This window comes from Hyla sarda, chromosome 9, assembly GCF_029499605.1.
Source record: "Hyla sarda isolate aHylSar1 chromosome 9, aHylSar1.hap1, whole genome shotgun sequence".
Classification (NCBI taxonomy): domain Eukaryota; kingdom Metazoa; phylum Chordata; class Amphibia; order Anura; family Hylidae; genus Hyla; species Hyla sarda.
In genome coordinates, this window is record NC_079197.1 from 142,983,211 (window position 1) to 142,998,755 (window position 15,545).

At 46.2% G+C, this 15,545-nt stretch overlaps 1 protein-coding gene across 1 annotated transcript in view; it reads right to left on the reverse strand.

Annotated features, from left to right (window-relative positions):
• The window catches only part of RAB4B (RAB4B, member RAS oncogene family), a 66,303-nt gene extending 64,139 nt beyond the window's left edge, over window positions 1-2,164 (reverse strand). Inside the window, exon 1 of the mRNA XM_056539403.1 lies at window positions 2,012-2,164. Coding sequence (XP_056395378.1) covers window positions 2,012-2,027 — 16 coding nt within the window. The 5' untranslated portion in view covers window positions 2,028-2,164. The remainder of the gene's footprint in view (window positions 1-2,011) is intronic.
• Window positions 2,165-15,545: the final 13,381 nt, after the last annotated feature.

The window sequence follows — 15,545 nt, forward strand, 5'->3', positions numbered from 1 at the left end:
TGCCATTATTTCTCTCCCCCTCCGATACCCCTGGGGTGCCTGCAGAGTCCCGTTTCGGCAGGGCCGCACATAAGGGTGACGTCCTCCTGCGCTGTTCAGCACCTCCGCACAACGTCAGGGGATGTACCACTTCTGCCTGGTAACCACGCAGTTCCCGTAAAGTAGCCGAGGTCAGAGCTGCGGCCACCGTACTTTACAGAGGGCTGCCAATGGCCATTCCCCGCTCTGCGCTGACAAATACTGGCAAATGCATAGCCTGTATGTTAGCGCATTGTGTACCCCCGCACAACCGGTGGCGTACCCCTAGGGATACGTGTACCACCGGATGAGAACCCCTGCCCTAGATATTTACACCTGTAACCTCAGTCTCCATCCTTGAGCCATGTCACCCTGTCATCTCACAGTGACCAAGACATCTCCCCTGTCACCTCACAGTCTCTATCCCCAAATCATCTCCCCTGTCACCTCACAGTCTCTATCCCCAAATCATCTCCCCTGTCACCTCACAGTCTCTATCCCCAAATCATCTCCCCTGTCACCTCACAGTCTCTATCCCCAAATCATCTCCCCTGTCACCTCAGTCTCTATCCCCAAATCATCTCCCTTGTCACCTACCCAGTGACCAAGACCTCTCCCCTGTCACCTCACAGTCTCTATCCACAAATCATCTCCCCTGTCACCTCACAGTCTCTATCCACAAATCATCTCCCCTGTCACCTCACAGTCTCTATCCCCAAATCATCGCCCCTGTCACCTCACAGTCTCTATCCACAAATCATCTCCCCTGTCATCTCACAGTCTCTATCCACAAATCATCTCCCCTGTCACCTCACAGTCTCTATCCACAAATCATCTCCCCTGTCACCTCACAGTCTCTATCCCCAAATCATCGCCCCTGTCACCTCACAGTCTCTATCCACAAATCATCTCCCCTGTCATCTCACAGTCTCTATCCACAAATCATCTCCCCGTCACCTCACAGTCTCTATCCACAAATCATCTCCCCTGTCATCTCACAGTCTCTATCCCCAAATCATCTCCTCGTCACCTCACAGTCTCTATCCACAAATCATCTCCCCTGTCACCTCACAGTCTCTATCCCCAAATCATCTCCCATCACCTCACAGTCTTTATCCCCAAATCATCTCCCCTGTCACCTCACAGTCTCTATCCCCAAATCATCTCCCATCACCTCAAAGTCTCTATCCCAATATCATCTCCCCTGTCACCTCACAGTCTCTATCCCCAAATCATCTCCCCTGTCACCTCACAGTCTCTATCCACAAATCATCTCCCGTCACCTCACAGTCTCTATCCCCAAATCATCTCCCGTCACCTCACAGTCTCTATCCCCAAATCATCTCCCGTCACCTCACAGTCTCTATCCCCAAATCATCTCCCGTCACCTCACAGTCTCTATCCCCAAATCATCTCCTCTGTCACCTCACAGTTTCTATCCCCAAATCATCTCCCATCACCTCAGTCTCTATCCCCAAATCATCTCCCATCACCTCAGTCTCTATCCCCAAATCATCTCCCCTGTCACCTCAGTCTCTATCCCCAAATCATCTCCCCTGTCACCTCAGTCTCTATCCCCAAATCATCTCCCCTGTCACCTCACAGTCTCTGTCCCCAAATCATCTCCCCTGTCACCTCACAGTCTCTGTCCCCAAATCATCTCCCCTGTCACCTCACAGTCTCTGTCCCCAAATCATCTCCCCTGTCACCTCACAGTCTCTATCCCCAAATCATCTCCCCTGTCACCTCAGTCTCTATCCCCAAATCATCTCCCCTGTCACCTCACAGTCTCTGTCCCCAAATCATCTCCCCTGTCACCTCGCAGTCTCTATCCCCAAATCATCTCCTCTGTCACCTCACAGTCTCCACCTATCACCTCACAGCGTCCATTATTGTGACATCTCCCCGTCACCTCACAGTGACCATCATGAAGACATCTCCCCCTGTCACCTCAGCCTCCATCTTTGAGCCATCACCCCGTCAGGTATCTCACCGTATGTCTCAGACATGTTTTCCTCAGCCCTCTCCTCCTCCTCCGGCCCCACGGCCCGGCCTGTTCCTTCGCTTCCTCTATATCTTCTTAGTGAGCTGAAGGACCTGCGGTGACGTCATGGTCATGTGATCAGTCACATGGGAGGAGTCAGCTTCTGGGCTAAAGGGTGTGATGTGTGTATGGGAGGGTGCAGCAGCGCTGTGTGTGACAATACTGTATGTGGTGGTAAGGGCCGTGCTGCAGAGCTGTGTATGTAACGTGTGCTGCAGAGCTGTGTATGTAACGTGTGCTGCAGAGCTGTGTATGTAACGTGTGCTGCAGAGCTGTGTATGTAACGTGTGCTGCAGAGCTGTATATGTAATGTGTGCTGCAGAGCTGTATATGTAATGTGTGCTGCAGAGCTGTATATGTAATGTGTGCTGCAGAGCTGTATATGTAACGTGTGCTGCAGAGCTGTGTATGTAACGTGTGCTGCAGAGCTGTGTATGTAACGTGTGCTGCAGAGCTGTATATGTAACGTGTGCTGCAGGGCTGTATATGTAACGTGTGCTGCAGAGCTGTATATGTAACGTGTGCTGCAGAGCTGTATATGTAACGTGTGCTGCAGAGCTGTATATGTAATGTGTGCTGCAGAGCTGTATATGTAATGTGTGCTGCAGAGCTGTATATGTAACGTGTGCTGCAGAGCTGTATATGTAATGTGTGCTGCAGAGCTGTATATGTAATGTGTGCTGCAGAGCTGTATATGTATCGTGTGCTGCAGAGCTGTATATGTAATGTGTGCTGCAGAGCTGTATATGTAATGTGTGCTGCAGAGCTGTATATGTAACGTGTGCTGCAGAGCTGTGTATGTAACGTGTGCTGCAGAGCTGTATATGTAACGTGTGCTGCAGAGCTGTGTATGTAACGTGTGCTGCAGAGCTGTATATGTAACGTGTGCTGCAGAGCTGTATATGTAACGTGTGCTGCAGAGCTGTGTATGTAACGTGTGCTGCAGAGCTGTATATGTAACGTGTGCTGCAGAGCTGTGTATGTAACGTGTGCTGCAGAGCTGTATATGTAACGTGTGCTGCAGAGCTGTATATGTAATGTGTGCTGCAGAGCTGTATATGTGATGTGTGTATGGGAGGGTGCAGCAGCGCTGTGTGTGACAATACTGTATGTGGTGGTAAGGGCCGTGCTGCAGAGCTGTATATGTAATGTGTGCTGCAGAGCTGTGTATGTAACGTGTGCTGCAGAACTGTGTATGTAACGTGTGCTGCAGAGCTGTGTATGTAACGTGTGCTGCAGAGCTGTGTATGTAACGTGTGCTGCAGAGCTGTGTATGTAACGTGTGCTGCAGAGCTGTATATGTAATGTGTGCTGCAGAGCTGTATATGTAATGTGTGCTGCAGAGCTGTGTATGTAACGTGTGCTGCAGAGCTGTGTATGTAACGTGTGCTGCAGAGCTGTGTATGTAACGTGTGCTGCAGAGCTGTGTATGTAACGTGTGCTGCAGAGCTGTGTATGTAACGTGTGCTGCAGGGCTGTATATGTAACGTGTGCTGCAGAGCTGTATATGTAACGTGTGCTGCAGAGCTGTATATGTAATGTGTGCTGCAGAGCTGTATATGTAATGTGTGCTGCAGAGCTGTATATGTAACGTGTGCTGCAGAGCTGTGTATGTAACGTGTGCTGCAGAGCTGTATATGTAACGTGTGCTGCAGAGCTGTGTATGTAACGTGTGCTGCAGAGCTGTATATGTAACGTGTGCTGCAGAGCTGTATATGTAACGTGTGCTGCAGAGCTGTGTATGTAACGTGTGCTGCAGAGCTGTATATGTAACGTGTGCTGCAGAGCTGTGTATGTAACGTGTGCTGCAGAGCTGTATATGTAACGTGTGCTGCAGAGCTGTATATGTAATGTGTGCTGCAGAGCTGTATATGTGATGTGTGTATGGGAGGGTGCAGCAGCGCTGTGTGTGACAATACTGTATGTGGTGGTAAGGGCCGTGCTGCAGAGCTGTATATGTAATGTGTGCTGCAGAGCTGTGTATGTAACGTGTGCTGCAGAACTGTGTATGTAACGTGTGCTGCAGAGCTGTGTATGTAACGTGTGCTGCAGAGCTGTGTATGTAACGTGTGCTGCAGAGCTGTGTATGTAACGTGTGCTGCAGAGCTGTATATGTAATGTGTGCTGCAGAGCTGTATATGTAATGTGTGCTGCAGAGCTGTGTATGTAACGTGTGCTGCAGAGCTGTGTATGTAACGTGTGCTGCAGAGCTGTGTATGTAACGTGTGCTGCAGAGCTGTGTATGTAACGTGTGCTGCAGAGCTGTATATGTAACGTGTGCTGCAGAGCTGTATATGTGATGTGTGTATGGGAGGGTGCAGCAGCGCTGTGTGTGACAATACTGTATGTGGTGGTAAGGGCCGTGCTGCAGAGCTGTGTATGTAACGTGTGCTGCAGAACTGTGTATGTAACGTGTGCTGCAGAGCTGTATATGTAATGTGTGCTGCAGAGCTGTGTATGTAACGTGTGCTGCAGAGCTGTGTATGTAACGTGTGCTGCAGAGCTGTGTATGTAATGTGTGCTGCAGAGCTGTATATGTAACGTGTGCTGCAGAGCTGTGTATGTAACGTGTGCTGCAGAGCTGTGTATGTAACGTGTGCTGCAGAGCTGTGTATGTAACGTGTGCTGCAGAGCTGTGTATGTAACGTGTGCTGCAGAGCTGTGTATGTAACGTGTGCTGCAGAGCTGTGTATGTAACGTGTGCTGCAGAGCTGTGTATGTAACGTGTGCTGCAGAGCTGTGTATGTAACGTGTGCTGCAGAGCTGTGTATGTAACGTGTGCTGCAGAGCTGTGTATGTAACGTGTGCTGCAGAGCTGTGTATGTAACGTGTGCTGCAGAGCTGTGTATGTAACGTGTGCTGCAGAGCTGTGTATGTAACGTGTGCTGCAGAGCTGTGTATGTAACGTGTGCTGCAGAGCTGTGTATGTAACGTGTGCTGCAGAGCTGTGTATGTAACGTGTGCTGCAGAGCTGTGTATGTAACGTGTGCTGCAGAGCTGTGTATGTAACGTGTGCTGCAGAGCTGTGTATGTAACGTGTGCTGCAGAGCTGTGTATGTAACGTGTGCTGCAGAGCTGTGTATGTAACGTGTGCTGCAGAGCTGTGTATGTAACGTGTGCTGCAGAGCTGTGTATGTAACGTGTGCTGCAGAGCGGTGTATGTAACGTGTGCTGCAGAGCTGTATATGTAACGTGTGCTGCAGAGCTGTATATGTAACGTGTGCTGCAGAGCTGTGTATGTAACGTGTGCTGCAGAGCTGTGTATGTAACGTGTGCTGCAGAGCTGTGTATGTAACGTGTGCTGCAGAGCTGTGTATGTAACGTGTGCTGCAGAGCTGTGTATGTAACGTGTGCTGCAGAGCGGTGTATGTAACGTGTGCTGCAGAGCTGTGTATGTAACGTGTGCTGCAGAGCTGTGTATGTAACGTGTGCTGCAGAGCTGTGTATGTAACGTGTGCTGCAGAGCTGTGTATGTAACGTGTGCTGCAGAGCTGTGTATGTAACGTGTGCTGCAGAGCTGTGTATGTAACGTGTGCTGCAGAGCTGTGTATGTAACGTGTGCTGCAGAGCTGTGTATGTAACGTGTGCTGCAGAGCTGTGTATGTAACGTGTGCTGCAGAGCTGTGTATGTAACGTGTGCTGCAGAGCTGTGTATGTAACGTGTGCTGCAGAGCTGTGTATGTAACGTGTGCTGCAGAGCTGTGTATGTAACGTGTGCTGCAGAGCTGTGTATGTAACGTGTTCTGCAGAGCTGTGTATGTAACGTGTGCTGCAGAGCTGTGTATGTAACGTGTGCTGCAGAGCTGTGTATGTAACGTGTGCTGCAGAGCTGTGTATGTAACGTGTTCTGCAGAGCTGTGTATGTAACGTGTTCTGCAGAGCTGTGTATGTAACGTGTGCTGCAGAGCTGTGTATGTAACGTGTTCTGCAGAGCTGTGTATGTAACGTGTTCTGCAGAGCTGTGTATGTAACGTGTGCTGCAGAGCGGTATATGTAACGTGTGCTGCAGAGCGGTATATGTAACGTGTGCTGCAGAGCTGTGTATGTAACGTGTGCTGCAGAGCTGTGTATGTAACGTGTGCTGCAGAGCTGTGTATGTAACGTGTGCTGCAGAGCTGTGTATGTATCGTGTGCTGCAGAGCTGTGTATGTAACGTGTGCTGCAGAGCTGTGTATGTAACGTGTGCTGCAGAGCTGTGTATGTAACGTGTGCTGCAGAGCTGTGTATGTAACGTGTGCTGCAGAGCGGTATATGTAACGTGTGCTGCAGAGCTGTGTATGTAACGTGTGCTGCAGAGCTGTGTATGTAACGTGTGCTGCAGAGCTGTGTATGTAACGTGTGCTGCAGAGCTGTGTATGTATCGTGTGCTGCAGAGCTGTGTATGTAACGTGTGCTGCAGAGCTGTGTATGTAACGTGTGCTGCAGAGCTGTGTATGAAACGTGTGCTGCAGAGCTGTGTATGTAACGTGTGCTGCAGAGCTGTGTATGTATCGTGTGCTGCAGAGCTGTGTATGTAACGTGTGCTGCAGAGCTGTGTATGTAACGTGTGCTGCAGAGCTGTATATGTAACGTGTGCTGCAGAGCTGTATATGTAACGTGTGCTGCAGAGCTGTATATGTAACGTGTGCTGCAGAGCTGTATATGTAACGTGTGCTGCAGAGCTGTGCATGCAATACAGCAAAGCTATAAAGGAGGGACGTTCAAAACATTTCCACATTTATATAATATGCTATATACTATAAATGACATCACACACACACACACACACACACACACACACACACACATATATATATATATAATCCACATTTCTTCAGTCACCTTCCTTAGCCATGCAAGTACATGACACACTACAAAAATATAAAAGTGCATAAACGTTAAAGTCGTGTGCAGATTCCCCCTGATCCCTTTAAGGCCTGGATTCCACAGACCAGCATTTTCCAAATAATGTGTCTCCAGCTGTTGCAAAATTACAAGCCCTTGGCTGTCCGGGCATGCTGGGAGTTATAGTTTTGCAACAGCTGCAGACACACTGTTTGAAAAATCACTGTCGTAGACCTATGAAGGTGTCTGGCGTCAGATCCTTTAGGTGGCCTCTATGGGTGGGCACATTGTCACAGTAAAATGAATGCCCCCATGTAACACTTTGACCTCCATAGCATCAGACCTGACAGACTAGTCTTCACTCCTCATGTGTCACTGATCCTTGGACGCCCATGACCCGGCCAGTGATTCACCACTTGTCCTTCCTTGGACCACTTTTGGCATGTTCATCCACTACATACAGATACCACCCCACAAGACCTGCTGATGCTCTTACCCAGTTGTTTAGTCATCACAAAATAGCCCTGGTCAAAGCTGTTCAGATCACCAAGCGTGAACATATCTACATATCTAGACCCCCATTACCCTATGAAGGACAATTAAAGGGGTATTCCAGAATTTTTTTTATTTGACAATGCTACGGGGGCTATAAAGTTAGTGTAGTACATAATATGGTGTCTGTACCTGTGTGTGATGGTTTTCTCACAATTCTTCTGTGATTTTCACCCCACTATTTTACCAGCATACAAAATGACTGTTGTCTCAGATTTTTCCCAGGTTGCAATGCGGCCGAGACCTGACTCACTAGTCAGCTGATGACAGGGAGCCTGTCTGCTTCAATGGGTGGAGGGATCAATCTGCAACTATTGCAACAGCTGGAGGCACCCTGATTGAAAACCACAGGTCTTTTGAATGGATGCAGCTCACTTATGTTTCAATGGGTGGGGTGGCTGATGTGTGGGAGGGAGGAAAATGGAATTGTGGGATTTGTAGTCAAAAAAAGAAAAGTCAAACAGGAAATACCAGTTCACCAAAAGCTAGCCACAGTGTTATGGTAATCTCACAACATAGCCATTTATCCCCAAGACAAGTGCAGATCCTTCCTAAGCATGTCCATTACTGTCTGCCAGGTACCTACTAAAATCACCTTATGGTGGAGAACCCCTTTAAGGGTCATTATCATCTCCATTCAGATGTTTTCCAGTGGGGTTGTTGGATGGAATAACACAGACCACTGCTCTATCCTATAGAGCGGTATCTAATAAAATCTGCAGCCCACTATGGGTGAAACTGCCACATACTATGGGGAAAACCACCGCCTACTATGGGGAAAACCACCACCTACTATGGGGAAAACCACCGCCTACTATGGGGAAAACCACCACCTACTATGGGGAAAACCACTGCCTACTATGGGGAAAACCACCGCCTACTATGGGGGAAACTTCTGCCTACTCTTTGGGGAATTTTCTGTCTACTATGGGGGAAATCTGCTGCCCACCTAATGTGGGGGACATCTGCTGCCTACCTAATGTTCGGAACTTCTGATGCCTACCTAATGTGGGGAACTTCTGATGCCTACCTAATGTGGGGGGCTACTAACTATGTTCCTGCCTAGCTAATATGGGAAGCTATCTCCTTCCCACAAGCTAATAGGGGCTTTATAGTTGGAAAAGTGCGGAACCTAAAATGTTTTTTCTTGCTACGTTCTTCAGAGATGAGTCTGGATGGACAATTAAAAGGAAAGTGAACAACTCTGATCAAAGAAGATGTCATCTGTGAGTCACTAGATATAACTGTAATCACTGATATGGTCTGTTGTGGTAATGATGATGGTTGTTGTCAGTCACCTGATGTAACTGCACTGTAATCACTTACATGGTCTGTAGTAGTTATGTTGGTGGGTGTTGTCAGCCTGTCAGTACAGGGGGTCCTCCTAAATTTAGGTAACAGACTGACAACATTATTGCTGTTAAAGAGGTATTCCCAGTGGTGGGACCCCCGCGATCTGACATCTTATCCCCTATCCTTTCCATAGGCGGAGTACCCCTTTAACCTACAGAACAGTATGCCTATGTAACCACAACATACCCATGCCAGGTCCAATGGCCCGAACATGGTCTACTAGTGACCGCGTTCAGTCCATTCCAAGTGTATATGTGTAAACCTATGATTTATCTGTAGAAATATTGCTTATATGTTTTTACATGCACTGCAAATCGTAAAGCGAATTGATGTCTTATTTATCTCCATGTGACAGAGATGATCGATGTCTTCTAGCCGCCATACTGTACAGTACTATTATCTCTGATGACTGATAACACCAGAGGTGGAAAAACACCAGAGGACCATTCACACTGAAGTTTGCCAGTTTCCCTCAGTGCTTCCATCAATCACAGTCCGTGTATACAGATCCTCCAGACTTTTTATGGGACCTCACTTGTCCATACTAGCTTCCCCCACAGGGTGTAAGCCAACTATGGCCGTGATCATCCTGAAGAAGGACATGACTGCCGGCCCTTTATGACATGTACTTTCTGCATTCCTTCCTTTAATAACTTCTGATGGTAAACATGTAAAAAGGATGTTACTGTATAATGGGTCAACATGGCCACTTCTCATCTGGATCTCCTCATGCTTTGATCTTAAAGATGTTGTCTGACGTTTGGAAGTTATGTTTAAGGCCTCAGGCTGGCTTGTGAGAAAGAAAATTGCAATACTGACCTGCTGATCTTCCTTTCAGCTGACCCCCCAGTGTTTCACTGACCAGGGGTCACTGGCCCTAATCTCCACACACAAAAATGGCTTGTTCAGCCAGTCAGAGATTGGAGCGGGTCAGCACCACAGCCAGGGATTGGCTCAGTATGCAAGATTAGCGATGCCCTAACAGGTTGGATCTGAGAATACTGAGATTCCGCCTTTTAAACTCTTAGATACCATGGTCAATAGCAATTGCTCATCAGATCCTCGCAACACAACTGCAGCTTGCCATATTTACCCTGACAGCTGGAGCTTAAAGGGGTATTCCAGTAAAAAAAAAAAAAAAATTTTTTATATCAACTGGCTCCAGAAAGTTAAACAGATTTGTAAATTACTTCTATTAAAAAATCTTAATCCTTTCAATAATTATCAGCTGCTGAAGTTGAGTTGTTGTTTTCTTTCTGACAACAGTGCTCTCTGCTGACATCTCTGCTTGTCTCGGGAACTGCACAGAGTAGAAGATGTTTGCTATTGGGCTTTGCTTCTAAACTGGTCGTTTCCCGAGACATGTGTCATCAGAGAGAACTTAGACAGAAAAGAACAACTTAACTTCAGAAGCTCATAAGTACTGAAAGGATGAAGATTTTTTAATAGAAGTAATTTACAAATCTGTTTAACTTTCTGGAGCCAGTTGATATATAAAAAAAAGTTTTTCCTGGATAACCCCTTTTAACCTCTTAAGGACCCAGGTCCCGGTCCTGCGATATAATGGTGACCCCGCATCATATCGCGGCGGGCCCGGCGTCATAGTGAAGCCGGTACCTGCCGCTAATAGCGCACGGCACTGATCGCGGTGCCGCGCGCAATTAACCCTTTAGGCGCTCTCAAAGCTCAGCCGCGCGGCTAAAAACTAAAGTAAAAGTTCCCGAACAGCTGTAGCACAGGAGGAGGTCTTCTTACCTTCTCCTGCGCTGTCCAATCGCCGAATGAACGCTTCAAGCCTGAGATCCAGGCTTGAGCATTCAATCGCCGAAAACACTGATTGATCCATTCCTATGGGGATGCATCAATCAGTGTTAAAGATCAGTAAATGCAATGTTATAGCCCCCCCTATAGGAGCTATAATATTGCATAAGAAAAGTGTAAAAAAAATCATTAACCCTTTCAATTATCCCTTCTCCTAATAAAAGTTTGAATCACCCGGCATTTCCAAGAATAAAAAAAAAACTGTGTAAATAAAAATAAACATATGTGGTATCGCCGTGTGTGGAAATGTCCGAATTATAAAAATATACCGATTTTTAAACCGCGCGTTCAATGGTGTACGCGCAAAAAAAATTCAAAAGTCCAAAATAGCGCTTTTTTTATCACTTTTTATACCACAAAAAAGTGAATAAAAAGTGATCAAAAAGTCTGATCAGAACAAAAATGGTACCGCTAAAAACTTCAGATGACGGTGCAAAACATGAACCCTCATAGCGCCCTGAACACTGAAAAATAAAAAAAGTTATAGGGGTCAGAAGATGACCATTTTAAACGTATACATTTTCCTGCATGTATTCATGATTTTTTTCGGAAGTGATACAAATTCAAACCTATATAAGTAGGGTATCATTTTAACCGTATGGACCTACAGAATAAAGATAAGGTGTCATTTTTGCCGAAAAATGGACTGCGTAAAAACGGAAGCCCCCAAAACTTACAAAATAGTGTTTTTTCATCAATTTTGTCGCACATTGATTTTTTTTCCTGTTTCACCGTAGATTTTTGGGTAAAATAACTAATGTCATTACAAAGTGGAATTAGTGACGCAAAAAATAAGCCATCATATAGAATTTTAGGTGAAAATTTTAAGGGGTTAAAACAGGCCCCCAGTCTACCTATTAGGGATTGCCCTGGAACACTGACAGGCAATAAAGTTTGGAATATTGAGAACATTATGGAAATGATGGAAAGAGATCACTGCTTTAATGGAGACCAGTCATCAGAACCCTATAAAAGGGCATAGAACTGATTATTCACGATGGGCCCATAATCCCTACTGTGTCCTGCCCCTAGCAGTTTCATTCTTTTATGTTCTGAAAAAAAGCTGTTGCGCTTGTTGTATGCAAATAAGTCAGAACTATCACTGGGGCACAAATAATCATGTTACAGAGTTCATAATGAGGAATAAAGACAAAAGTCCATCAAGTTCAACCTTTAAAGGGGTACTTCGCTACTGAGCGTTTGGAACAAACTGTTCGGAACGCTGGAGTCGGCTCTGGGAGCTTGTGACGTCATAGACCCTCCCCCTCATGATGTCATGCCCCCGCCCCCTCAATGCAAGTCTATGGGAGGGGGCGTGACTGTCGTCACGCCCCCTCCCATAGACTTGCATTGAGGGGGCGGGGGCGTGACATCATGAGGGGCGGGGCTATAACGTCACAAGCTCCCGGCTCCAGCGTTCTTATGACACTGATGAAAATTGTCCCATACCAGGGGGAAAAATTCCTTCGCCGGCTCCAAATGTGGCAATCCGAATAAATCCCCAGATTAACGTTCTAACCCCTTTATGGATGCGTTCCCACCTGGCGTATTTTCCTGCGTATTTGCTGCTGCATATTTTATTTTCCATTGAAGTCAATGGGTAGGAAAATTCGCAGCAGTAAATACGCAGCAAAATACGCCAGGTGGGAACACACCCTTAATCTAAAACTTGTAGCCGTGCTTGTAATAATGCCTATGAAGGCATCACAGATGTACTAGGAAGTTGCCGAGAGTATTGTCAATTAAACTGCGCATGCCTAGAGAAGTACAGGCTTCCGGGCATGCGCGAGATTTTAGCACTGAGGAATTGGCACAGAAATCAGAATTTCCTCTATTAACCCTATAAGTTCCCCCCCTTTCTGTATGTCCCTAAATGACCCCTTAGTCCTACTCTTTATATAGGCTCATACTATTGATAGGTCTTTAAAGGGGTACTCCGCTGCTCAGCGTTTGGAACAACCTGTTCCAAACGCTGGAGCCGGCGCCGGGAGCTCGTGACGTCATAGCTCCCCCCCTTCGATGCAAGTCTATGGGAGGGGGCGTGACTCCCCCGTGTACTTGCATTGAGGGGGTGGGGCGTGACATCATGAGGGAGCGGGGCTATGGCGTCACGAGCCCCCAGCTCCAGCGTTCGGAACAGTTTGAGCTGCGGAGTACCCCTTTAAGTACCTTGGCCGATGACTGTGTATGTTTTGCCATGGTGTAACTGTGGTATTTAATAAGGGGGTATAGGTGCTCAGTGGGCACAATGAGCACCCACTTGTTCCATTGCTATAGTTTTTAGAGGCAGGTGCCAATGACCGGTCCTTGCTAAGTAACTTGGTGATGTCTGCATACGTTCTGACAGGGGTCATGGGGGCTTAGCAGGTACTATTATCACCCAGTTGTTCTAGTTATATCATTTATAGAGGTTGGTGTTTGTGACAGTGCATGTAAGTACTTCATGTTACTTTTAGAGATGAGAGAACTTACAGTAAATTCGATTCATCACGAACTTCTCGGCTCGGCAGTTGATGACTTTTCCTGCATAAATTAGTTCAGCTTTCAGGTGCTCCGGTGGGCTGGAAAAGGTGGATACAGTCCTAGGAGACTCTTTCCTAGGAATGTATCCACCTTTTCCAGCCCACCGGAGCACCTGAAGGCTGAACTAAATTACGCAGGAAAAGTCATCAACTGCCGAGCCGAGAAGTTCGTGACAAATCGAATTTACTGTAAGTTCGCTCATCTCTAGTTACTTTGATACTTAGTGTCTTTTACCACCTAACATAATTCTGCTGATATAAAGGGTTGACCAGTAAAACCATTCGTTTTTAAGGACTTATTTCTCAAAAAAAGACTGTGTACATACAGACCCCCATCATGGTTTCTGTTATTAATGAAATTATATTAGCAGTGCCAGAGCCTTATAATACTGGACACCAGCGGCACCCAATGGCCACTTTTATAAGTAAGCCCCTCGGGTTCCATCGTGCATGCACTATTCTTCAAATCTGACAGAATTACTGGTGGACGCCCAGGAATTAATGTTTGATGACAGTGTGAACACAGCCAAGGGGCTTCAGCCTAGGAGTCGTGTGCCCAGAGACAGTAACACTACTTATTACAGACAGTGTGGCATTAGTATGCGGGTGGCACCATTGCTCAATGAGATTATTGCCAGCCTTAGTACTTTGGACATAAACTTCTTTATTTATCTGTAACCTGATATTAAAGCTGTAAGTTGCGTAAAAGCCTCATTACAGAATAAATGCAAACCACATCTATAATTATAGAGGAAATTACCATAGCTATAAATCTGCTCCTCCTGCCTTTTGTCACATTTAATCCAGTATTTAAAGATCTATTTACAACTCAACTTTGTAAATAAAAAAAAAAGTTATAAGCTGATCGGTGGGGACTAGCTACTGGAACCCCTGCCAATCCCGAAAAAGGGGGACATAACTCTCCCTGGAATGAATGGAGCGCATTCGTTCTCTATGGGGCCACTGGACATTTGAACATTTCTTCAGAAATCAGATAGGGGATAATACGTTTGGATGGGAATACCCCTTATAGGGCAAAATAATGTCTTAGAGAAACTATAGATAAAAAGGAAACAGAAAAAAAAGCGCAGCAATGTGCCGTTACTCCTAGGAACTGAAAATGAATGTGAAGAGAGACAATTCTGCTCACCTTTAGGTGTTGCACTGCGGGTACAACACCATATAGCGTAGTGAATGAAAAGCTTGGGAGTGCTGCCACGTCACCTTCCCCGTCTTAGGATGATCCTAGGCGGTCTTGGGAACAGAAAGAACTGTGGTCTGCATTGCAGCAGAAAATGCCGGTGCATTCAGGCGCTCTCCTCGCAAGTGTAGATCAATCCAGGGTCGGATGCAGATCAAATCCAGAATGGGAAATGATATAGGCAAAAGGATTTTATTTGACATAAAAGAATAAAAAATAATAAGAAAGGCCGTAGCATGGGGGGTGGGGACAACGCGTTTCGAAGGGCGTGATCCCTTCTTCGTCAGGTCCAAACCAAAATAATGGCTTACTGATAGCGTGTGCTTCAATGATCGGTGGGAGATGACATTGTGGACCCCACCAGTCAATAAAACATGATGACCCAGGGTCTCCTATAGAATATCCAGGGCATCCCAAGGGACACAGCACTTAGGGGTTATCCTAATAACTAGTTTGCTAGGGATTGGCCAACCTTCCTTTGGAATTATTGGAATCCTATAAAAAAAAAAAGCTTATCAGGAAGACACCATCTCCTTGAGGATAGGTTCCCCCCACAGGTTTTTTTTTTTTTTAGCATTTTTTATTTTATTTTGAAAACTGCCACTGCTGTTTGTGAGCCAAAGTCCGAAGTGGATCCAGCAGGAAGGAGAAGTATAAGGCTAGGTTCACACTGCGGAATCTCTGGGCAAAAAATTTCCTCCCGGAGATTCTGAGTGTGGCCAGCGCTGACTGAATCAGTCGGCACTAAGACCGTGCGGACACTGCAGTCTCCAATAGACTGCAATGTGTTCCGCGAGTATTTCCGCCTGAAGAATGAGCAACGCCATTCTTCAGGCGGAAATTTTAAAGCGGATTTTCCGTTCACAAATTCCGAAGTGTGAATTTATTAACGGAAACACATTCTCTATACTATACATTTTAGTAAGCGGAATTTCTGCCTGCAATTTCAAAGCGGAATTGCAGGTGGAAATTCCGTAGTGTGAACCTAGCCTAAGTCCTTCCTTTACACTATGGGCTTTGGCTCAAAAACCAGTTTGGAAACCTAGCCTGCTACTTAAAGTCTGAAACACCTGTAGGAAACAGCTCACCATTGAAGTGTGTCTTCCATGCATGGAACTGTGTCATAATCCCTTTCTGGGAGAACTAACCATACTTGAAGGATTTCAGGCCTGGGAGCAGAAGGGTCTTTAATATGTTACACATCCATATT